The sequence below is a fragment of the Panulirus ornatus genome, chromosome 44 (genome assembly GCF_036320965.1).
Source record: "Panulirus ornatus isolate Po-2019 chromosome 44, ASM3632096v1, whole genome shotgun sequence".
NCBI lineage: Eukaryota > Metazoa > Arthropoda > Malacostraca > Decapoda > Palinuridae > Panulirus > Panulirus ornatus.
The window spans coordinates 4,215,859-4,241,539 of NC_092267.1; the positions used below are offsets into that span (position 1 = coordinate 4,215,859).

General features: G+C 42.2%; 1 protein-coding gene across 3 annotated transcripts in view; it reads left to right on the forward strand.

The window, feature by feature from the left end:
• Positions 1 to 25,681, forward strand: part of LOC139762680 (uncharacterized) — a 168,236-nt gene that overhangs the window by 9,735 nt on the left and 132,820 nt on the right. For all 3 annotated transcript variants that reach the window (XM_071687637.1, XM_071687638.1, XM_071687636.1), the window contains exon 4: positions 15,001 to 15,438. In XM_071687637.1, coding sequence (XP_071543738.1) covers positions 15,001 to 15,438 — 438 coding nt within the window. The remainder of the gene's footprint in view (positions 1 to 15,000; positions 15,439 to 25,681) is intronic.

The window sequence follows — 25,681 nt, forward strand, 5'->3', positions numbered from 1 at the left end:
TGAGTCATACATACATTAAATAACCTTACCAACCAGTCAACAATACAGTCACCCCCTTTTTTAATAAATTCCACTGCAATACCATCCAAACCTGCTGCCTTGCCGGCTTTCATCTTCCGCAAAGCTTTCACTACCTCTTCTCTTTTTACCAAATCATTTTCCCTAACCCTCTCACTTTGCACACCACCTCGACCAAAACACCCTATATCTGCCACTCTATCATCAAACACATTCAACAAACCTTCAAAATACTCACTCCATCTCCTTCTCACATCACCACTACTTGTTATCACCTCCCCATTAGCGCCCTTCACTGAAGTTCCCATTTGCTCCCTTGTCTTACGCACTTTATTTACCTCCTTCCAGAACATCTTTTTATTCTCCCTAAAATTTAATGATACTCTCTCACCCCAACTCTCATTTGCCCTTTTTTTCACCTCTTGCACCTTTCTCTTGACCTCCTGCCTCTTTCTTTTATACATCTCCCACTCAATTGCATTTTTTCCCTGCAAAAATCGTCCAAATGCCTCTCTCTTCTCTTTCACTAATACTCTTACTTCTTCATCCCACCACTCACTACCCTTTCTAACCAACCCACCTCCCACTCTTCTCATGCCACAAGCATCTTTTGCGCAATCCATCACTGATTCCCTAAATACATCCCATTCCTCCCCCACTCCCCTTACTTCCATTGTTCTCACCTTTTTCCATTCTGTACTCAGTTTCTCATGGTACTTCCTCACACAGGTCTCCTTCTCAAGCTCACTTACTCTCACCACCCTCTTCACCCCAACATTCACTCTTCTTTTCTGAAAACCCATACAAATCTTCACCTTAGCCTCCACAAGATAATGATCAGACATCCCTCCAGTTGCACCTCTCAGCACATTAACATCCAAAAGTCTCTCTTTCGCACGTCTGTCAATTAACACGTAATCCAATAACGCTCTCTGGCCATCTCTCCTACTTACATAAGTATACTTATGTATATCTCGCTTTTTAAACCAGGTATTCCCAATCATCAGTCCTTTTTCAGCACATAAATCTACAAGCTCTTCACCATTTCCATTTACAACACTGAACACCCCATGTATACCAATTATTCCCTCAACTGCCACATTACTCACCTTTGCATTTAAATCACCCATCACTATAACCCGGTCTCGTGCATCAAAACCACTAACACACTCATTCAGCTGCTCCCAAAACACTTGCCTCTCATGATCTTTCTTCTCATGCCCAGGTGCATATGTACCAATAATCACCCACCTCTCTCCATCAACTTTCAGTTTTACCCATATTAATCGAGAATTTACTTTCTTACATTCTATCACATACTCCCACAACTCCTGTTTCAGGAGTATTGCTACTCCTTCCCTTGCTCTTGTCCTCTCACTAACCCCTGACTTTACTCCCCAGACATTCCCAAACCACTCTTCCCCTTTACCCTTGAGCTTCGTTTCACTCAGAGCCAAAACATCCAGGTTCCTTTCCTCAAACATACTACCTATCTCTCCTTTTTTCACATCTTGGTTACATCCACACACATTTAGGCACCCCACTCTGAGCCTTCGAGGAGGATGAGCACTCCCCGCGTGACTCCTTCTTCTGTTTCCCATTTTAGAAAGTTAATACAAGGAGGGGAGGATTTCTGGCCCCCCGCTCCCGTCCCCTCTAGTCGCTTTCTACGACACGCGAGGAATACGTGGGAAGTATTCTTTCACCCCTATCCCCAGGGATAATATACATATATATATACATATACACACATACACATACATATGCACATATACACACACACACACACATACATATATATACATATGAAAAATGTAAGAAACAATTTAGAAAACTGCAACTTCTAGCTTGAAATGAATGAAAAAAAAAAAAAAAAAAAAAAGAACGTCACATAATGGTTCAACCTCTGGCTATGGCAAAAGGAAATGTATAATTTATTTACACAAGCGTCAATAGCAGTTTTCATCAATTTAACCACTGTATCAATAAGCTTCAATGTCTGAGCTACCTTTTTCTCCATTAGTCATACATACATTAAATCACCTTACCAACCAGTCAACAATACAGTCGCCCCCTTTTTTAATAAATTCCACTGCAATACCATCCAAACCCACTGCCTTCCCGGCTTTCATCTTCCACAAAGCTTTTACTACCTCTTCTCTGTTTACCAAATCATTTTCCCTAACCCTCTCACTTTGCACACCACCTCGACCAAAACACCCTATATCTGCCACTCTATCATCAAACACATTCAACAAACCTTCAAAATACTCACTCCATCTCCTTCTCACATCACCACTACTTGTTATCACCTCCCCATTAGCGCCCTTCACTGAAGTTCCCATTTGCTCCCTTGTCTTACGCACTTTATTTACCTCCTTCCAGAACATCTTTTTATTCTCCCTAAAATTTAATGATACTCTCTCACCCCAACTCTCATTTGCCCTTTTTTTCACCTCTTGCACCTTTCTCTTGACCTCCTGCCTCTTTCTTTTATACATCTCCCACTCAATTGCATTTTTTCCCTGCAAAAATCGTCCAAATGCCTCTCTCTTCTCTTTCACTAATACTCTTACTTCTTCATCCCACCACTCACTACCCTTTCTAACCAACCCACCTCCCACTCTTCTCATGCCACAAGCATCTTTTGCGCAATCCATCACTGATTCCCTAAATACATCCCATTCCTCCCCCACTCCCCTTACTTCCATTGTTCTCACCTTTTTCCATTCTGTACTCAGTTTCTCATGGTACTTCCTCACACAGGTCTCCTTCTCAAGCTCACTTACTCTCACCACCCTCTTCACCCCAACATTCACTCTTCTTTTCTGAAAACCCATACAAATCTTCACCTTAGCCTCCACAAGATAATGATCAGACATCCCTCCAGTTGCACCTCTCAGCACATTAACATCCAAAAGTCTCTCTTTCGCACGTCTGTCAATTAACACGTAATCCAATAACGCTCTCTGGCCATCTCTCCTACTTACATAAGTATACTTATGTATATCTCGCTTTTTAAACCAGGTATTCCCAATCATCAGTCCTTTTTCAGCACATAAATCTACAAGCTCTTCACCATTTCCATTTACAACACTGAACACCCCATGTATACCAATTATTCCCTCAACTGCCACATTACTCACCTTTGCATTTAAATCACCCATCACTATAACCCGGTCTCGTGCATCAAAACCACTAACACACTCATTCAGCTGCTCCCAAAACACTTGCCTCTCATGATCTTTCTTCTCATGCCCAGGTGCATATGTACCAATAATCACCCACCTCTCTCCATCAACTTTCAGTTTTACCCATATTAATCGAGAATTTACTTTCTTACATTCTATCACATACTCCCACAACTCCTGTTTCAGGAGTATTGCTACTCCTTCCCTTGCTCTTGTCCTCTCACTAACCCCTGACTTTACTCCCCAGACATTCCCAAACCACTCTTCCCCTTTACCCTTGAGCTTCGTTTCACTCAGAGCCAAAACATCCAGGTTCCTTTCCTCAAACATACTACCTATCTCTCCTTTTTTCACATCTTGGTTACATCCACACACATTTAGGCACCCCACTCTGAGCCTTCGAGGAGGATGAGCACTCCCCGCGTGACTCCTTCTTCTGTTTCCCATTTTAGAAAGTTAATACAAGGAGGGGAGGATTTCTGGCCCCCCGCTCCCGTCCCCTCTAGTCGCTTTCTACGACACGCGAGGAATACGTGGGAAGTATTCTTTCACCCCTATCCCCAGGGATAATATACATATATATATACATATACACACACACACACATACACATACATATGCACATATACACACACACACACACATACATATATATACATATGAAAAATGTAAGAAACAATTTAGAAAACTGCAACTTCTAGCTTGAAATGAATGAAAAAAAAAAAAAAAAAAAAAGAACGTCACATAATGGTTCAACCTCTGGCTATGGCAAAAGGAAATGTATAATTTATTTACACAAGCGTCAATAGCAGTTTTCATCAATTTAACCACTGTATCAATAAGCTTCAATGTCTGAGCTACCTTTTTCTCCATTAGTCATACATACATTAAATCACCTTACCAACCAGTCAACAATACAGTCGCCCCCTTTTTTAATAAATTCCACTGCAATACCATCCAAACCCACTGCCTTCCCGGCTTTCATCTTCCACAAAGCTTTTACTACCTCTTCTCTGTTTACCGAATCATTTTCCCTAACCCTCTCACTTTGCAAACCACCTCGACCAAAACACCCTATATCTGCCACTCTATCATTAAACACATTCAACAGCCCCAACTCTCATTTGCCCTCTTTTTCACCTCTTGCACCTTTCTCTTGACCTGCATCTTTCTTTTATACATCTCCCACTCATTTGCATTATTTCCCTGCAAAAATTGTCCAAATGCCTCTCTCCTCTCTTTCACTGATAATCTTACTTCTTCATCCCACCACTCACTACCCTTTCTAATCAACCCACCTCCCACGCTACTCATGCCACAAGCATCTTTTGCGCAAGCCATCACTGCTTCCCTAAGTACATCCCATTCCTCCCGCACTCCCCTTACATCATTTTTTCTCTTTTTTTCACTCTGCACTCAGTCTCTCCTGGTACTTCTTCACACAAGTCTTCCCAAGCTCACTTACTGTCGCCACTCTCTTCACCCCAACATTCTTCTTTTCTGAAAACCTCTATAAATCTTCACCTTCGCCTCCAGAAGATAATGATCAGACATCCCTCCAGTTGCACCTCTCAGCACATTAACATCCAAAAGTCTCTCTTTCGCGCGCCTATCAATTAATGTGTAATCCAATAACGCTCTCTGGCCATCTCTCCTACTTACATATGTATACTTGTGTATATCTCTCTTAAACCAGGTATTCCCAAGCACCAGAAGATGAAAGCCGGCATGGGAGTGGGTTTGGATGGTATTGCAGTGGAATTTATTAAAAAAGGGGGTGACTGTATTGTTGACTAGTTGGTAAGGTTATTTAATGTATGTATGACTCATGGTGAGGTGCCTGAGGATTGGCGGAATGCTTGCATAGTGCCACTGTACAAAGGCAAAGGGGATAAGAGTGAGTGCTCAAATTACAGAGGTATAAGTTTGTTGAGTATTCCTGGTAAATTATATGGGAGGGTATTAATTGAGAGGGTGAAGGCATGTACAGAGCATCAGATTGGGGAAGAGCAGTGTGGTTTCAGAAGTGGTAGAGGATGTGTGGATCAGGTGTTTGCTTTGAAGAATGTATGTGAGAAATACTTAGAAAAGCAAATGGATTTGTATGTAGCATTTATGGATCTGGAGAAGGCATAAGATAGAGTTGATACAGATGCTCTGTGAAAGATATTAAGAACATATGGTGTGGGAGGCAAGTTGTTAGAAGCAGTGAAAAGTTTTTATCGATGATGTAAGGCATGTGTACGTTTAGGAAGAGAGGAAAGTAATTGGTTCTCAGTGAATGTAGGTTTGCGGCAGGGGTGTGTGATGTCTCCATGGTTGTTTAATTTGTTTATGGATGGGGTTGTTAGGGAGGTGAATGCAAGAGTTTTGGAAAGAGGGGCAAGTATGAAGTCTGTTGGGGATGAGAGAGCTTGGGAAGTGAGTCAGTTGTTGTTCGCTGATGATACAGCGCTGGTGGCTGATTCATGTTAGAAACTGCAGAAGCTGGTGACTGAGTTTGGTAAAGTGTGTGAAAGAAGAAAGTTAAGAGTAAATGTGAATAAGAGCAAGGTTATTAGGTACAGTAGGGTTGAGGGTCAAGTCAATTGGGAGGTAAGTTTGAAAGGAGAAAAACTGGAGGAAGTAAAGTGTTTTAGATATCTGGGAGTGGATCTGGCAGCGGATGGAACCATGGAAGCGGAAGTGAATCATAGGGTGGGGGAGGGGGCGAAAATCCTGGGAGTCTTGAAAAAATGTGTGGAAGTCGAGAACATTATCTCGGAAAGCAAAAATGGTTATGTTTGAAGGAATAGTGGTTCCAACAATGTTGTATGGTTGCGAGGCGTGGGCTATGGATAGAGTTGTGCGCAGGAGGATGGATGTGCTGGAAATGAGATGTTTGAGGACAATGTGTGGTGTGAGGTGGTTTGATCGAGTAAGTAACGTAAGGGTAAGAGAGATGTGTGGAAATAAAAAGAGCGTGGTTGAGAGAGCAGAAGAGGGTGTTTTGAAGTGGTTTGGGCACATGGAGAGAATGAGTGAGGAAAGATTGACCAAGAGGATATATGTGTCGGAGGTGGAGGGAACGAGGAGAAGTGGGAGACCAAATTGGAGGTGGAAAGATGGAGTTAAAAAAGATTTTGTGTGATCGGGGCCTGAACATGCAGGAGGGTGAAAGGAGGGCAAGGAATAGAGTGAATTGGATCGATGTGGTATACCGGGGTTAACGTGCTGTCAGTGGATTGAATTAGGGCATATGAATCGTCTGGGGTAAAGCATGGAAAACTGTGTAGGTATGTATATTTACGTTTGTGGACGTATGTATATACATGTGTATGGGGGTGGGTTGGGCCATCTCTTTCGTCTGTTTCCTTGCGCTACCTAGCAAACGCGGGAGACAGCGACAAAGCAAAAAAATATATATATATACATATATTTTTTTCATACTATTCGCCGTTTCCCGCGATAGCGAGGTAGCTTTAAGAACAGAGGACTGGGCCTTTGAGGGAATATCCTCACCTGGCCCTCTTCTCTGTTCCTTCTTTTGGAAAATTAAAAAAAAAAAAAATACTTCCCACGCATTCCTCACGTGTCGTAGAAGGCAACTAAAGGGGATGGTAGCGGGGGGCCAGAAACCCTCCCCTCCTTGTATTTTGATTTTCTAAAAGGGGAAACAGAAGAAGGAGTCACGCGGGGAGTGCTCATCCTCCTCGAAGGCTCAGATTGGGGTGTCTAAATGTGTGTGGATGTAACCAAGATGAGAAAAAGGAGAGATAGGTAGTATGTTTGAGGAAAGGAACCTGGATGTTTTGACTCTGAGTGAAACGAAGCTCAAGGGTAAAGGGGAAGAGTGGTTTGGGAATGTCTTGGGAGTAAAGTCAGAGGTTAGTGAGAGGACAAGAGCAAGGGAAGGAGTAGCACTACTCCTGAAACAGGAGTTGTGGAAGTGTATGATAGAGTGTAAGAAAGTAAACTCTAGATTGATATGGGTAAAACTGAAAGTTGATGGAGAGAGATTGGTGATTATTGGTCCATATGCACCTGGACATGAGAAGAAAGATCATTGACATTCAAGCGTTTTGGGAGCAGGTGAATGAGTGTGTTAGTGGTTTTGATGCACAAGACTGGGTTATAGTGATGGGTGATTTGAATGCAAAGGTGAGTAATGTGGCAGTTGAGGGAATAATTGGTATACATGGGGTGTTCAGTGTTGTAAATGGAAATGGTGAAGAGCTTGTAGATTTATATGCTGAAAAAGGACTGGTGATTGGGAATACCTGGTTTAAAAAGCGAGATATACATAAGTATACGTATGTAAGTAGGAGAGATGGCCAGAGAGCGTTATTGGATTATGTGTTAATTGATAGGCGCACGAAAGAGAGACTTTTGGATGTTAATGTGCTGAGAGGTGCAACTGGAGGGATGTCTGATCATTATCTTGTGGAAGCGAAGGTGAAGATTTGAAGATTTGTATGAGTTTTCAGAAAAGAAGAGAGAATGTTGGGGCGAAGAGAGTGGTGAGAGTAAGTGAGCTTGGGAAGGAGACTTGAGTGAGGAAGTACCAGGAAAGACTGAGTACAGAATGGAAAAAGGTGAGAACAAAGGAGGTAAGGGGAGTGGGGGAGGAATTGGATGTTTTTATGGAAGCATTGATGGCTTGCGCAAAATATGCTTGTGGCATGAGAAGCGTGGGAGGTGGGTTGATTAGAAAGTGTAGTAAGTGGTGTCATGAAGAAGTAAGATTATTAGTGAAAGAGAAGAGAGAGGCATTTGGACGATTTTTGCAGGGAAAAATGCGAATGAGTGGGAGATGTATAAAAGAAAGAGGCAGGAGGTCAAGAGAAAGGTGCAAGAAGTGAAAAAGGGCAAATGAGAGTTGGGATGAGAGAGTATCATTAAATTTTAGGGAGAATAAAAAGATGTTTTGGAAGGAGGTAAATGAATTACATAAGAGAAGGGAGCAAATGGGAACTTCAGTGAAGGGGGCTAATGGGGAGGTGATAACAGGTAGTGGTGATTTGAGGAGATGGAGTGAGTATTTTGAAGGTTGTTGAATGTGTTTGATGATAGAGTGGCATATATAGGGTGTTTTGGTCAAGGTGGTGTGCAGTGAGAGGGTTAGGGAAAATGATTTGGTAAACAGAGAAGAGGTAGTAAAAGCTTTGTGGAAGATGAAACCAGCAAGGCAGCAGGTTTGGATGGTATTGCAGTGGAATCTATTAAAAAAAGGGGTGACTGTATTGTTGAGTGGTTGGTAAGGTTGGTTAATGTATGTATGATTCATGGTTATCCCTGGGGATAGGGGAGAAATAATACTTCCCTCGCATTCCTCACGTGTCGCAGAAGGCGACTAAAGGGGACGGGAGTGGGGGGCCAGAAACCCTCCCCTCCTTGTATTTTAGCTTTCTAAAAGGGGAAACAGAAGGAGTCACGCGGGGAGTGCTCATCCTCCTCGAAGGCTCAAATTGGTGTGTCTAAATGTGTGGATGTAACCAAGATGAGAAAAAAGGAGAGATAGGTAGTATGTTTGAGGAAAGGAACCTGGATGTTTTGGCTCTGAGTGAAAAGAAGCTCAAGGGTAAAGGGGAAGAGTGGTTTAGGAATGTCTTGGTAGTAAAGTCTGGGGTTAGTGAGAGGACAAGAGCAAGGGAAGGAGTAGCACTACTTCTGAAACAGGAGTTGTGGGAGTATGTGATAGTTGTGTAAGAAAGTAAATTCTAGAATGATATGGGTAAAACTGAAAGTGGATGGAGAGAGATGGGTGATTATTGGTGCATATGCACCTGGGCATGAGAAGAAAGATCATGAGAGGCAAGTGTTTTGGGAGCAACTGAATGAGTGTGTTAGTGGTTTTGATGCACAAGAATGGGTTATAGTGATGGGTGATTTGAATGCAAAGGTGAGTAATGTGGCAGTTGAGGGAATAATTGGTATACATGGGGTGTTCAGTGTTGTAAATGGAAATGGTGAAGAGCTTGTAGATTTATGTGCTTAAAAAGGACTAGTGATTGGGAATAGCTAGTTTAAAAAGAGAGATATACATAAGTATGTGTATGTAAGTAGGAGAGATGGCCAAAGAACATTATTGGATAATGTGTTAATTGATAGGCGCGTGAAAGAGAGACTTGGATTGGATGTTAATGTGCTGAGAGGTGCAACTGGAAGGATGTCTGATCATTATTTTGTAGAGGCAAAGGTGAAGATTTGTAGAGGTTTTCAGAAAAGAAGAGAGAATGTTGGGGTGAAGAGAGTGGTGAGAGTAAGTGAGCTTGGGAAGGAGACTTGTGTGAGGAAGTACCAGGAGAGACTGAGTACAGAATGGAAAAAGGTGAGAACAAAGGAGGTAAGGGGAGTGGGGGAGGAATGGGATGTATTTAGGGAAGCCGTGATGGCTTGCGCAAAAGATGCTTGTGGCATGAGAAGCATGGGAGGTGGGTTGATTAGAAAGGGTACTGAGTTTTGGGATGAAGAAGTAAGATTATTAGTGAAAGAGAAGAGGCATTTGGATGATTTTTGCAGGGAAAAAATGCAAATGAGTGGGAGATGTATAAAAGAAATAGGCACGAGGTCAAGAGAAAGGTGCAAGAGGTGAAAAAGAGGGCCAATGAGAGTTGGGGTGAGAGAAGAGTATCATTAAACTTTGGGGAGAATAAAAAGATGTTTTGGAAGGAGGTAAATAAAGTGTGTAAGACGGGGAAACAAATGGGAACATCAGTGAAGCGGGCTAATGGGGAAGTGATAACAAGTAGTGGTGATATGAGAAGGAGATGGAGTGAGTATTTTGAAAGTTTGTTGAATGTGTTTGATGATAGAGTGGCAGATATAGGGTGTTTTGGTCAAGGTGGTGTGCAAAAGGAGAGGGTTAGGGAGAATGATTTGGTAAACAGAGAAGAGGTCGTAAAAGCTTTGCGGAAGATGAAAGCCGGCAAGGTGGCAGGTTTGGATGGTATTGCAGTGGAATTTATTAAAAAAGGGGGTGACTGTATTGTTGACTGGTTGGTAAGGTGATTTAATGTATGTATGACTCATGGTGAGGTGCCTGAGGATTGGCAGAATGCTTGCCTAGTGCCATTGTACAAAGGCAAAGGGGATAAAAGTGAGTGCTCAAATTACAGAGGTATAAGTTTGTTGAGTATTCCTGGGAAATTTTATGGGAGGGTGTTGATTGAGAGGGTGAAGGCGTGTGCAGAGCATCAGATTTGGGAAGAGCAGTGTGGTTTCAGAAGTGGTAGAGAATGTGTGTATCAGGTGTTTGCTTTGAAAAATGTATGTGAGAAATACTTAGAAAAGCAAATGGATTTGTATGTAGTATTTATGGATCTGGAGAAGGCATATGATACAGTTGATAGAGATGCTCTGTGGAAAGTATTAAGAATATATGGTGTGGGAGGTAAGTTGTTAGAAGCAGTGAAAAGTTTTTTATTGAGGATGTAAGGCATGTGCACATGTAGGAAGAGAGGAAAGTAATTGGTTCTCCTTGAATATTGGTTTGAGGCATGGGTGCGTTATGTCTCCATGGTTGTTTAATTTGTCTATGGATGGGGTTTTTAGGGAGGTGAATGCAAGAGTTTTGGAAAGAGAGGCAAGTATGCAGTTCTTTGTGGATGAGAGAGCTTGGGAAGTGAGTCAGTTGTTGTTCGCTGATGATACAGCGCTGGTGGCTGATTCATGTGAGAAACTGCAGAAGCTGGTGACTGAGTTTGGTAAAGTGTGTGAAAGGAGAAAGCTGTGAGTAAATGCGAATAAGAGCAAGGTTATTAGGTACAGTAGGGTTGAGGGACAAGTCAATTGGTAGGTAAGTTTGAATGGAGAAAAAGTGGAAGAAGTGAAGTGATTTAGGTACCTGGGAGTGAATTTGGCAATGGATGGAACCATGGAAGCGGAAGTGAATCATAGGGTGGGGGAGGGGGCGAAAGTTCTGGGAGCATTGAAAAATGTGTGGAAGTCGAGAGCATTATCTTGGAATGCAAAAATGGGTATGTTTGAAGGAATAATGGTTCCAACAATGTTATATGGTTGCGAGGCATGGGCTGTAGATAGAGTTTTGCGGAGGGGGTGGATGTGCTGGAAATGAGGTGTTTGAGGACAATATTTGGTGTGAGGTGGTTTGATCGAGTAAGTAATGAAAGGGTAAGAGGGATGTATGGTAATAAAACGAGTGTGGTTGAGAGAGCAGAAGAGGGTGTTTTGAAATGGAGAAAATTAGTGAGGAAAGAGTGACAAAGAGGGTATATGTGTCAGAGGTGGAGGGAACGAGAAGTGGGAGACCAAATTGGAGGTGGAAAGATGGAGCAAAAAAGATTTTGAGTGATCGGGGCCTGAACATGTAGGAGTGTGAAAGGCGTGCTAGGAAAAGAGTGGATTGGAACGATGTGGTATACCGTGGTCACGTGCTGTCAATGGATTGAACGAGGGCATGTGAAGTGTCTGGGGTAAACCGTGGAAAATTTTGTGGGGCCTGGATGTGGAAAGAGAGCTGTGGTTTTGGTGCATTACACATGACAGCTAGAGACTGAGTGTTAACGAATTGGGCCTTTGTTGTCTTTTCCTAGCGCTACCTCGCACACATGTGTGGGGTTGTCATTTCATGTGTGGCGGGGTGGTGACGGGAATGAATAAGGGCAGACAGTATGAATTATGTACATGTGTATATATGTATATGTCTGTGTGTGTATATATATGTATACGTTGAGATTTTTTTTTTTTTTTCGCTGTCTCCCGCGTTTGCGAGGTAGCGCAAGGAAACAGACGAAAGAAATGGCCCAACCCACCCCCATACACATGTATATACATACACATCCACACATGCAAATATACATACCTACACAGCTTTCCATGGTTTACCCCAGACACTTCACATGCCCTGATTCAATCCACTGACAGCACGTCAACTGCGGTAATACACATCGATCCAATTCACTCAATTCCTTGCCCTTCTTTCACCCTCCTGCATGTTCAGGCCCCGATCACACAAAATCTTTTTCACTCCATCTTTCCACCTCCAATTTGGTCTCCCATTTCTCGTTCCCTCCACCTTCGACACATATATCCTCTTGTTCAATCTTTCCTCACTCATTCTCTCCATGTGCCCAAACCATTTCAAAACACCCTCTTCTGCTCTCTCAACCACGCTCTTTTTATTTCCACACATCCCTCTTACCCATCCGTTTCTTACTCGATCAAACCACCTCACACCACACATTGTCCTCAAACATCTCATTTCCAGCACATCCACCCTCCTGCGCACAACTCTATCCATAGCCCACGCCTCGCAATCATACAACATTGTTGGAACCACTATTCCTTCAAACATACCCATTTTTGCTTTCCGAGATAATGTTCTCGACTTCCACACATTCTTCAAGGCTCCCAGGATTTTCGCCCCCTCCCCCACCCTATGATCCACTTCCGCTTCCATGGTTCAATCTGCTGCCAGATCCACTCCCAGATATCTAAAACACTTTACTTCCTCCAGTTTTTCTCCATTCAAATTTACCTCCCAATTGACTTGACCCTCAATCCTACTGTACCTAATAACCTTGCTCTTATTCACATTTACTCTTAACTTTCTTCTTTCACACACTTTACCAAACTCAGTCACCAGCTTCTGCAGTTTCTCACATAAATCAGCCACCAGCGCTGTATCATCAGCAAACAACAACTGACTCACTTCCCAAGCTCTCTCATCCACAACAGACTTCATACTTGCCCCTCTTTCCAAAACACTTGCATTCACCTCCCTAACAACCCCATCCATAAACAAATTAAACAACCATGGAGACATCACACACCCCTGCCGCAAACCTACATTCACTGAGAACCAATCACTTTCCTCTCTTCCTACACGTACACATGCCTTGCATCCTCGATAAAAACGTTGAGATGTATAAGTACTTATATTTGCTGTGTGTGGATGTGTATGTATATATATGTGTATATGGGTGGGTTGAGCCATTCTTTCGTGTGTTTCCTTGCGCTACCTCGCTAACGCGGGAGACAGCGACAAAGTATAATTAATGAATAAATAAAATATATGTGTGTGTGTGTGTATGAGTGAATGCGCCATTCTTTGTCTGTTTCTGGTGCTACCTCTGACATGGGAAACAGTGATTTAGTATGGTAAAATGAATAGATATTTGTATGTGGCATTTGTGGATCTGGAGATGGCATATAATGGGGTTGATGGGGATGCTTTGTGGAAAGCCTTGAGAATATTGGGTGTAGGAGGAGGGCTACTAGAATCAGAGAGAATTTTGTCTAAGGTGCAAAGCTTGTGTACAAGTAAGGAGACAGGAAATTGAGTGGTTCCAGATGAAGGTTGGTCTACAGCAGGAATGTGTGATGTCACCATAGTTTATTTTGCTTATGGATGGGGTATTGAAAGAGGGAAATGCAAGAGTCATGGAGAAGTGGGCATGTATGCAGTCTCAGGATGAGGGGGGCGTTTTTGCTGATAGTACAGCATTGGTGGCAGATTCAAGTGGGAGACTGTGGAGGTTGTTGACTAGGGCTTAGAAGAGTGTGTGGAAGGAGAATGTTGAGAGTGAATTTGAATAAAAGCAAGGTTATTGTGTTTGGCAGGGATGAAGGATGAGTTGGTTGGGTTCAAGTTTGAATGGAGGGAAGTAGGAGGGAGTGCAGAGTTTTGGATGTCTGTGAGTGGAAGTGGCGGCAGGTATTGACGTGTAAGCAGGTGAGTTGTAGTTGGTGGTCCTGGGAGCACTGAAGAGTGTGTGGAGGGACAGAGCATTGTCTGGGAGGGCAAAGATGGGTATGTTTGAAGGAATGGTGCTCCCAACAATATCACATGGATGCGAGGCTTGGGCTGTGGACGAATGTGGGATGTTTAGGGACAATTTGTGGTGAGAGGTGGTTTGATCAAATAGATGGTGGATGGATTGTTGAAATATATGGTAGTAGGGGGAGTGTGGTTGAGAGAGTGGAAGGAGGTTTGCTGAAGTAGTTTGGGTGTTTGGAGGGAATGAGAGGGGAATGGTTGACAAAATGGATATGTTTCAGAAGTGGAGAGAACAATGAGAACAGGAAGACCAAATTGGAGATGGAAGGATGGAGTGAAAGAGATTTTCAATGATTGGGGCCTGAACATGTTGATGGGTGAGATGTTTGTGTGGGATGGATTGAAGGAACAGATGATTGAACCTTAGGTTGAAAGGTACTTGCTCGGCTCCTTGCGCTGTTCTTTCTTTTGGAAAGTAATTCGGGGCGGGAGGAGGGGATTTCCATCCACCTGCTCCTGCCCATTTTTGTTGCCTTCTACAACATGCAGAGAATACATGTGCGGTATTCTTTGTCCCCTATATTTACTTTCAGACATGAGCTTCATGACTGCATTTTCATTCATTCTGTTATCTGAATGCCTCTTTAGTTCATTTTGTCACTACGTCTATGGGTTTGGGCATGTGGAAAGAATGCAAGACTGTTAGTTTACAAGAAGTGTGTATGAAAGTACAATTATAGGGGTTGGTGTGAGTAGAAGACTACTAGTGACATGGGCAAATAGAGTGTAGGAATACTGGAGGGAGAGAAATAGTGGAAGAATTCATGGAAAGGTGTATGCAAGGGAGGCATGTGAGGTCAGGGATAAGTGAGGACTCTTTTGCCGTGGCCACCCCTTGATGGGAGTTTCCAGAGGAAATGGGTGTCAGAGATGTGGATAGATAGATCTATGGGTGGCATGCTTTGTCAGAAAACTTTACTAATATTTCTCCTATTTGTGAAGTTTATAATGTGATATCTTGCCATGAATTGTTTTATGCCAGTTGCTTATATTCACTTTTATATTCAACAGAATCGCAGACAAAGTGTTTTGTTGAAGCGCCTAGACCTACCTGCAGTTGTAATGAGCACATCTCCGACTAATGTTCGAAGAACAAGAAGACAGTCAATGATACACTTGAACATGAAAGAGGTGTTGCAAAGTACCAAGTATAACAGCAAACGTCCACTGCCTGCAGCAGAGGAAGAAAGTAACATGAAGATTTTGAGGTCTCAACTGCCCCCTACTAAAGCTGCTGCTCCTAAAAGAGAAGCCACCAAGCCAGTTGTTACCAAGAAAGATATATCTAAGACAGATTTGCAAAAAAAGAAAAATGGCATAGTAAAGACGGCACCTGTAAAAACTGTTGATTTGCCTCAACGTAGAACACGCCGCATGTCTGAGGCTGGTAACAGTATACTCCCAGAAAACAGAACAAAGAGAAGAATAGAAATTGAAGTTATCAGTGAGGTCAGTTATTCTGATGCTGATTTTTATTGAGAAAATCTCCATTGTTAGTTTCAGTATATCAGTACATTATACCTGTTTAGCAGGATGTTCTTGTGATTCTTTTGCTTATAATCACGTTAGTGTTTTTTTTTTTTTCTTTTCTTTTCTTTTTAGGCACACGTCAGTGTGACTTAAACCAGTTCTCACAAGCACCAAATTGAGAACCTTTGCGTTAGAAACTTAAGTTTCCCCAAAGATTTTTGCTTGGGTTCATGACTAAGTTAATCTGTGTCAGGTGCACATTTTCTTTAACATTTCATTTGCTCAGATTTTCCTTGATAGTTTCTTTCTTTTAAACTATTTGCCATTTCCCGCATTAGCGAGGTAGCGTTAAGAACAGAGGACTGGGCCTTTTTTGGAATATCCTCACCTGGCCCCCTCTGTTCCTTCTTTTGGAAAATTAAAAAAAAAAAAAAAAAAAAAAATTGCATAGATTATATCTCAAGAATTTCATCCCAAAGAGATGGGAACATCAGAATTAGACTATAGATTTGCAGTCATCAGGAAGAAAATAGTTTTTGTTTTCTGGGAATCATGTGACTGTATGGGAAGGAAGTTTTACACTCATGGGGTTCCATCTCCTGAACATTCTTTACTGTCATGAAACTGTAGATTTATGTGTGCTGTCTCCATTAACCATGTCTTGTCATTTTTTTTCCTTTCATCCTTTACTTTTATACTATAACTGTACTTCTTTATATCTTTTTTTAACAAGGTTATTACTTAATTTCTTGTTATGGCCTCTAGCTGCACCATCCTCATATCTTTCATAGAACTGTTCAGTCTTTGTTATCGATGTTATTTTGTAGTTGTCGATTCACCCTTCACTCTTCTTTCTTCCATACTAGAGTGATTTAAAACCTCTAGCCTCTCTCTTAATTTTGGTACCATCTTTATTGCCCTCCTCTGGACCTTTATCAGCATCTCAATGTGCTTCTTTAAGTGTGGTGACCAAATGTGAGAAGAATATTTTAGTTTTGGACTTAAGTAGGATATGAACAGCGTGCTTAATATTTCCTTATTGTGCATATACTATGAAAGCTATTTTATTATTTGCCAGCAGCCTGTTTTTCTCATTATCTATTATCTAAATTTGACTCTGGCAACAGGTTAGGTGCATTGTCAATGCCCTAGTCCTTCTTACTCACAGAATCGTACAGCTTATTTCCAGCTAGATGATAATCACATTGAGGCCATCTTTATCCCTTTCCCACCTTTATTACTTTACATTAGCTTGGTTGAATTTAACAACCATGTATCAGACCCACTTCTCTCCATTCAAATTCATTTTTCAAATAACCTGTCTCTTTTCACTGCTAATCCTAATAACTTTGCTTTTATTCACATTTACCCTAAACTTTCTCCTTTCACACACCAGCTCATGCAGTTTCTCAGTGGAATATGCCACCAGTGCTATGTCATCAGCAAACAGCATCTGACTCACCTCTCAGGCACCCCACCCTCAACAGACTGCATATCTGCTCCTTTCCCAATACCCTATTCACCTTCTCTGCAACCCCATCTTTAAACAGGTTAAACATCCATAGTAACACTACACACCCTTGACTCAGACCCACCCTCCCTTGGAACCTCTCACCTCCTCTCTTCCTACTTAAAAAAATGCCGTACTGTCTTCACAAAAATTCTTCACTGTTACAGCAGCTTTTCTTGTACACCATACACATACGAGCTTCCACATAGAATCTCTATCAGCCCAATCACATCTTTTCTTCAGGTCCATAAATGCCTCATACAGATTGGGAATACCTGGTTTAAAAATAGACATATACATAAGTATATGTATATAAGTGGGAGAGATGGCCAGAGAGCGTTATTGGAGTACGTGTTAATTGATAGGCACGCGAGAGAGACTTTTGGATGTTAATGTGCTGAGAGGTGCAACTGGATGGATGTCTGATCATTATCCTGTGGAGGCGAAGGTGAAGATTTGTAGAGGTTTTCAGAAAAGAAGAGAGAATGTTGGGGTGAAGAGAGTGGTGAGAGGAAGTGAGCTTGGGAAGGAGACTTGTGTAAGGAAGTACCAGGAGAGACTGAGTACAGAATGGAAAAAGATGAGAACAAAGGAGCTAAGGGGAGTGGGGGAGGAATGGGATGTATTTAGGGAAGCAGTGATGGCTTGCGCAAAAGATGCTTGTGGCATGAGAAGCATGGGAGGTGGGCAGATTAGAAAGGGTAGTGAGTAGTGGGATGAAGTAAGATTATTAGTGAAAGAGAAGAGAGAGGCCTTTGGATGATTTTTGCAGGGAAATAATGCAAATGACTGGGATATGTATAAAAGAAAGAGGCAGGAGGTCAAGAGAAAGGTGCAAGAGGTGAAAGAGAGGGCAAATGAGAGTTGGGGTGAGAGAGTATCAATAAATTTTAGGGAGAATAAAAAGATGTTTTGGAAGGAGGTAAATAAAGTGCATAAGACAAGGGAACAAATGGGAACTTCAGTGAAGTGGGCTATGGGGAGGTGATAACGAGTAGTGGTGATGTGAGAATGAGATGGAGTGAATATTTTGAAGGTTTGTTTTTGTGTTTGATGATAGAGTGGCAGGTATAGGGTGTTTTGGTCGAGGTGGTTTGCAAAGTGAGAGGGTTAGGGAGAATGATTTGGTAAACAGAGAAGAGGTAGTAAAAGCCTTGCAGATGATGAAAGCTCGCAAGGCAGCGGGTTTGAATGGTATTGCAGTGGAATTTATTAAAAAAGGGGGTGACTGTATTGTTGAGTGGTTGGTAAGGTTATTTAGTGTATGTATGACTCATGGTGAGGTGCCTGAGGATTGGGGGAATGCTTGCATAGTGCCATTGTACAGAGGCAAAGGGGATAAAAGTGAGTGCTCAAATTACAGAGGTATAAGTTTGTTGAGTATTCCTGGGAAATTATGTGAGAGGGTATTGATTGAGAGGGTGAAGGCATGTACAGAGCATCAGATTGGGGAAAAGCAGTGTGGTTTCACAATTGGTAGAGGATATGTGAATCAGGTGTTTGCTTTGAAGAATGTATGTGAGAAATACCTAGAGAATCATATGGATTTGTATGTAGCATTTATTGATCTGGAGAAGGCATATGATAGAGTTGATAGAGATGCTCTGTGGAAGGTATTAAGAATATATGGTGTGGGAGGCAAGTTGTTAGAAGCATTGAAAAGCTTTTATGAAGGATGTAAGGCATGTGTACGTGTAGGAAGAGAGGAAAGTGATTAGTTGTCAGTGAATGTTGGTTTGTGGCAGGGGTGTGTGATGTCTCCAGGGTTTATTAATTTGTTTATGGATGGGGTTGTTAGGGAGGTGAATGCAAGAGTTTTGGAAAGAGGGGCAAGTATGCAGTTTGTTGTGAATGAGAGAGCTTGGGAAGTGAGTCAGTTGTTGTTTGCTGATGATACAGCGCTGGTGGCTGATTCGTATAAGAAACTGCAGAAGCTGGTGACTGAGTTTGGTAATGTGTGTGAAAGAAGAAAGCTGAGAGTAAATGTGAGTAAGAACAAGGTTATTAGGTACAGTAGGGTTGAGGGACAAGTCAATTGGGAGGTAAGTTTAAATGGAGAAAAACTTGAAAAAGTGAAGTGTTTTAGATATCTGGGAGTGGATTTGGAAGCGGAAGTGAATCATAGGGTGGGGGAGGGGGTAAAAGTTCTGGGAGCGTTGATGAATGTGTGGAAGTCGAGAACATTATCTCGGAAAGCAAAAATGGGTATGTTTGAGGGAATAGTGGTTCCAAAATTGTTATATGGTTGCGAGGCATGGGCTTTGGATAGAGTTGTGCGGAGGAGGGTGGATGTGCTGGAAATGAGAGGTTTGAGGACAATATGTGGTGTGAGGTGGCTTGATCGAGTAAGTAATAATAGGGTAAGAGAGATGTGTGGTAATAAAAAGAGTGTGGTTGAGAGAGCAGAAGAGGGTGTTTTGAATTGGTTTGGTCACATGGAGAGAATGAGTGAGGAAAGATTGACCAAGAGGATATATGTGTCAGAGGTGGAGGGAACGTCGAGAAGTGGGAGACCAAATTGGAGGTGGAAAGATGGAGTGAGAAAGATTTTGAGTGATTGGGGCTTGAACATGCAGGAGGGTGAAAGGCATGCAAGGAATAGAGTGAATTGGAACGATGTGGTATACCGGGGTCGACGTGCTGTCAGTGGATTGAACCAGGGCATGTGAAGCGTCTGGGGTAAACCATGGAAAGTTTTGTGGGGCCTGGATGTGGAAAGGGAGCTGTGGTTTTGGTGCACTATTACATGACAGCTAGAGTCTGAGTGTGAACGAATGTGGCCTTTGTTGTCTTTTCCTAGTGCTACCTCGAGCACATGGGGGGGAGGGGGTTGTTATTACATGTGTGGCGGAGTGGCGATGGGAATGAATTAAAGACAGTCTGTATGAATTATGTACATGTGTATATATGTATATGTCTGTGTGTGTATATATATGTATATGTTGAGATGTATAGGTATGTATATTTGCGTGTGTGGACATGTATGTATATACATGTGTATGTGGGTGGGTTGGGCCATTCTTTCGTCTGTAAAAGTTCTGGGAGCGTTGAAGAATGTGTGGAAGTCGAGAACATTATCTCGGAAAGCAAAAATGGGTATGTTTGAGGGAATAGTGGTTCCAAAATTGTTATATGTTGCGAGGCATGGGCTTTAGATAGAGTTGTGCGGAGGAGGGTGGATGTGCTGGAAATGAGAGGTTTGAGGACAATATGTGGTGTGAGGTGGCCTGATCGAGTAAGTAATAATAGGGTAAGAGAGATGTGTGGTAATAAAAAGAGTGTGGTTGAGAGAGCAGAAGAGGGTGTTTTGAAATGGTTTGGTCACATGGAGAGAATGAGTGAGGAAAGATTGACCAAGAGGATATATGTGTCAGAGGTGGAGGGAACGACGAGAAGTGGGAGACCAAATTGGAGGTGGAAAGATGGAGTGAGAAAGATTTTGAGTGATTGGGGCTTGAACATGCAGGAGGGTGAAAGGCATGCAAGGAATAGAGTGAATTGGAACGATGTGGTATACCGGGGTCGACGTGCTGTCAGTGGATTGAACCTGGGCATGTGAAGCGTCTGGGGTAAACCATGGAAAGTTTTGTGGGGCCTGGATGTGGAAAGGGAGCTGTGGTTTTGGTGCATTATTACATGACAGCTAGAGTCTGAGTGTGAACGAATGTGGCCTTTGTTGTCTTTTCCTAGTGCTACCTCGAGCACATGGGGGGGAGGGGGTTGTTATTACATGTGTGGCGGAGTGGCGATGGGAATGAATTAAAGACAGTCAGTATGAATTATGTACATGTGTATATATGTATATGTCTGTGTGTGTATATATATGTATACGTTGAGATGTATAGGTATGTATATTTGCGTGTGTGGACATGTATGTATATACATGTGTATGTGGGTGGGTTGGGCCATTCTTTCGTCTGTTTCCTTGTGCTACCTCACTAATGTGGGAGACAGCGACAAAGTAAAATAAAATAAATATAGATAAATACTTTTATACCTTATTGCCTTTTCCCACATCAGTGAGGTAGTGTCAGGAAACAGATGATGAATGGCCCATCCACTCATATACACATATATATACATAAACGCCCACATACGCACTTTATTATTATACTTGATCACCATTTCCCACATCAGTAAGGTACTGCCAGGAAACAGACAAAGAACAGCCTATCAACTCATTATTTTTTATTTATCATACTTAATCGCAATCTCCCTCATCAGCAAGGTAGCGCAAAGAAACAGAAGAGGAATGGCCCAACCCACCCCATACACATGTACATAAATTAATGCCCATACACGCACATATACATTTCAGTGTACATATACATACACAGACATATACATATATACATATTCATACTTTCTGCCTTCATCCATTCCTGTCGCCACCCCACCACACATGAAATAACACACACACACACACCCGTGAGGTAGCGCCTGGAAAAGACAAAAAAAAAAGCCACATTCATTCATACTTAGTCTCTAGCTGTCTTGTGTAATGCAACAAAACCACAGCTCCCTTTCCACATCCAGGCCCCACAGATATTTCCGTGGTTTTTTACCCCAGACACTTCACATGCCCTGGTTCCATCCATTGACAGCATGTTGACCCCAGTACACCACATCATTCCAATTCTATATATTCCTTGCACGCCTTTCACCCTTCTGTATGTTTAGGCCCCGATTGCTCAAAATCTTTTTCACTCCATCCTTCCACCTCCAGCTTGGTCTCCCACTTCTCCTTCCCTTCACCTCTGACACACATATTCTTTTTGTCAGTCTTTCTTCATTCATTCTCTCCAAATTTCCAAACCATTTCAATACACCCTCTTCTGCTGTCTCAACCACACTCTTTTTATCACCACACATCTCTCTCACCTTTTCATTATTTACTCGATCAAACCACCTCACACCACATATTGTCCTCAAACATTTCATTTCCAACACATCCTCCCTCTGCACATATATTCCAGGGAAATTATATGGGAGGGTATTGATTGAGAGGAGAAAGTCATGTACAGAGCATCAGATTGGGAAAGAGCATTGTGGTTTCAGAAGTGGTAGAGGATGTGTGGATCAGGTATTTGCTTTGAAGAATGTATGTGGGAAATACTTAGAAAAATTGATGGATTCATATGCAGCATTTATGGATCTGGAGAAGGCATATGATAGCGTTGATAGAGATGCTTTGTGGAAGGTTTTACGATTATATGGTACGGGAGGTAAGTTGCAAGAAGCAGTGAAAAGTTTTTACCAAGGATGTAAGGCATGCATACAAGTAGGAAGAGAGGAAAGTGATTGGTTCCCAGTGAATGTCGGTTTCCGGCAGGGGTGCATGATGTCTCCATTGGCTGTTGAATTTGTTTATGGATGGGTTGGTTAGGGAGGTGAATGCAAGAGTTTTGGAGAGAGGGGCAAGTATTCAGTCTGTTCTGGATAAGAGGGCTTGGGAAGTGGGTCAGTTGTTGTTCACTGATGATACAGTGCTGGTGGCTTATTCGGTGGAGAAACTGCAGAGGTTGGTGACTGAGTATGGTAAAGTGTGTGAAAGGAAAAATTTGAGAGTAAATGTAAATAAGAGCAAGGTTAGTGTACTAGGTATAGTAGGGTTGAAGGATAAGTTGATTTGGAGGTAAATTTGAATGGAGAAAAACTAGATGAAGTGAAGTGTTTTAGATTTCTGGGAGTGGACTTGGCAGCGGTTGGAACCATGGAATGTGTGGAAAGTGAGAGCATTATCTCGCTGAGCAAGAATGGGTACGTTTGAAGGAATAATGGTTCCTACAATGTTTAATGGTTGCGAGGCATGTGCTATAGATAGGGTTGTGTGGAAGAGGGTGGATGTGTTGGAAATGAAATGTTTGAGGACATTATTTGGTGTGAGGTGATTTGATCGAGTAGTTAATGAAAGGGTGAGATAAAGAGAGTGTGGTTGAGAGAGCGCAGAAGAGGGTGTGTTGAAATGCTTTGGAGACATGGAGAGAATGAGTGAGGAAAGATTGACATAGAGGATATATGTGTCAGAGGTGGAGTGAAGGAGAAGTGGAAGACCAAATTAGAGGTGGAGGGATGGAGTGAAAAAGACCTTGAGTGATCAGGATCTGAACATACAGGAGGGTGAAAGGTGTGCAACGAATAGGGTGAATTGGAACAATGTGGTATACTGGGGTTGACGTGATTTCAGTGGATTGAACCAGGGCATGTGAAGCGTTTAGGGTAAACCATGGAAATGTCTGTGGGGCCTGGAAATGGAAAGGGAGCTGTGGTTTTGGTGCATTACACATGACAGCTAGAGACTGAGTGTGAATGAATATTTTTTGTCTTTTCTTGGTGCTACCTCACTAGAAGGGAGGGGTGATGCTATTTCGTGTGTGGTGGAGTGGCGATGGGAATGGATGAAGGCAGCAAGCATAAATATGATGATACAGCGCTGGTGGCTGATTCATGTGAGAAACTGCAGAAGCTGGTGACTGAGTTTGGTAAAGTGTGTGGAAGAAGAAAGTTAAGAGTAAATGTGAATAAGAGCAAGGTTATTAGGTACAGTAGGGTTGAGGGTCAAGTCAATTGGGAGGTGAGTTTGAATGGAGAAAAACTGGAGGAAGTGAAGTGTTTTAGATATCTGGGAGTGGATCTGGCAGCGGATGGAACCATGGATGCGGAAGTGGATCATAGGGTGGGGGAGGGGGCGAAAATTCTGGGAGCCTTGAAGAATGTGTGGAAGTCGAGAACATTATCTCGGAAAGCAAAAATGGGTATGTTTGAAGGAATAGTGGTTCCAACAATATTGTATGGTTGCGAGGCATGGGCTATGGATAGAGTTGTGCGCAGGAGGATGGATGTGCTGGAAATGAGACGTTTGAGGACAATGTGTGGTGTGAGGTGGTCTGATCGAGTGAGTAACGTAAGGGTAAGAGAGATGTGTGGAAATAAAAAGAGCGTGGTTGAGAGAGCAGAAGAGGGTGTTTTGAAATGGTTCGGGCACATGGAGAGAATGAGTGAGGAAAGATTGACCAAGAGAATATATGTGTCGGAGGTGGAGGGAACGAGGAGAAGAGGGAGACCAAATTAGAGGTGGAAAGATGGAGTGAAAAAGATTTTGTGTGATCGGGGCCTGAACATGCAGGAGGGTGAAAGGAGGGCAAGGAATAGAGTGAATTGGAGCGATGGGGTATACCGGGGTTGACGTGCTGTCAGTGGATTGAATCAAGGCATGTGAAGCGTCTGGTGTAAACCATGGAAAGCTGTGTATGTATGTATATTTGCATGTGTGGACATATGTATGTACATGTGTATGGGGGTGGGTTGGGCCATTTCTTTCGTCTGTTTCCTTGCGCTACCTCGCAAACGCGGGAGACAGCGACAAAGCAAAAAAAAAGTATATATATATATATATATATATATATATATATATATATATATATATATATATATATATATATATATATCTTTCTTTTCTTTTAAACTATCCGCCATTTCCCGCATTAGCGAGGTAGCGTTAAGAACAGAGGACTGGGCCTTTGTGGAATATCCTCACCTGGCCCCCCTCTGTTCCTTCTTTTGGAAAATTAAAAAAAAGAAAAAAAAAACGAGAGGGGAGGATTTCCAGCCTCCCGCTCCCTCCCCTTTTAGTCGCCTTTTACGACACGCAGGGAATACGTGGGAAGTATTCTTTCTCCCCTATCCCCAGGGATATATATATATATATATATATATATATATATATATATATATATATATATATATATATATATTTTTTTTTTTTTTTTTATACTTTGTCGCTGTCTCCCGCGTTTGCGAGGTAGCGCAAGGAAACAGACGAAAGAAATGGCCCAACCCCCCCCCATACACATGTACATACATTCGTCCACACACGCAAATATACATACCTACACAGCTTTCCATGGTTTACCCCAGACGCTTCACATGCCTTGCTTCAATCCACTGACAGCACGTCAACCCCTGTATACCACATCGACTCCAATTCACTCTATTCCTTGCCCTCCTTTCACCCTCCTGCATGTTCAGGCCCCGATCACACAAAATCTTTTTCACTCCATCTTTCCACCTCCAATTTGGTCTCCCTCTTCTCCTCGTTCCCTCCACCTCCGACACATATATCCTCTTGGTCAATCTCTCCTCACTCATTCTCTCCATGTGCCCAAACCACTTCAAAACACCCTCTTCTGCTCTCTCAACCACGCTCTTTTTATTTCCACACATCTCTCTTACCCTTACGTTACTCACTCGATCAAACCACCTCACACCACACATTGTCCTCAAACATCTCATTTCCAGCACATCCATCCTCCTGCGCACATCTCTATCCATAGCCCACGCCTCGCAACCATACAACATTGTTGGAACCACTATTCCACTATATATATATATATATATATATATATATATATATATATATATATATATATATATATATCTATATATATATATCTATATATATATATCTATATATATATATATATATATATATATATATATATATATATATATATATATATATATATATATATATATATGTTTGAGGACAATGTGTGGTGTGAGGTGGTTTGATCGAGTGAGTAACGTAAGGGTAAGAGAGATGTGTGGAAATAAAAAGAGCGTGGTTGAGAGAGCAGAAGAGGGTGTTTTGAAGTGGTTTGGGCACATGGAGAGGATGAGTGAGGAAAGATTGACCAAGAGGATATATGTGTT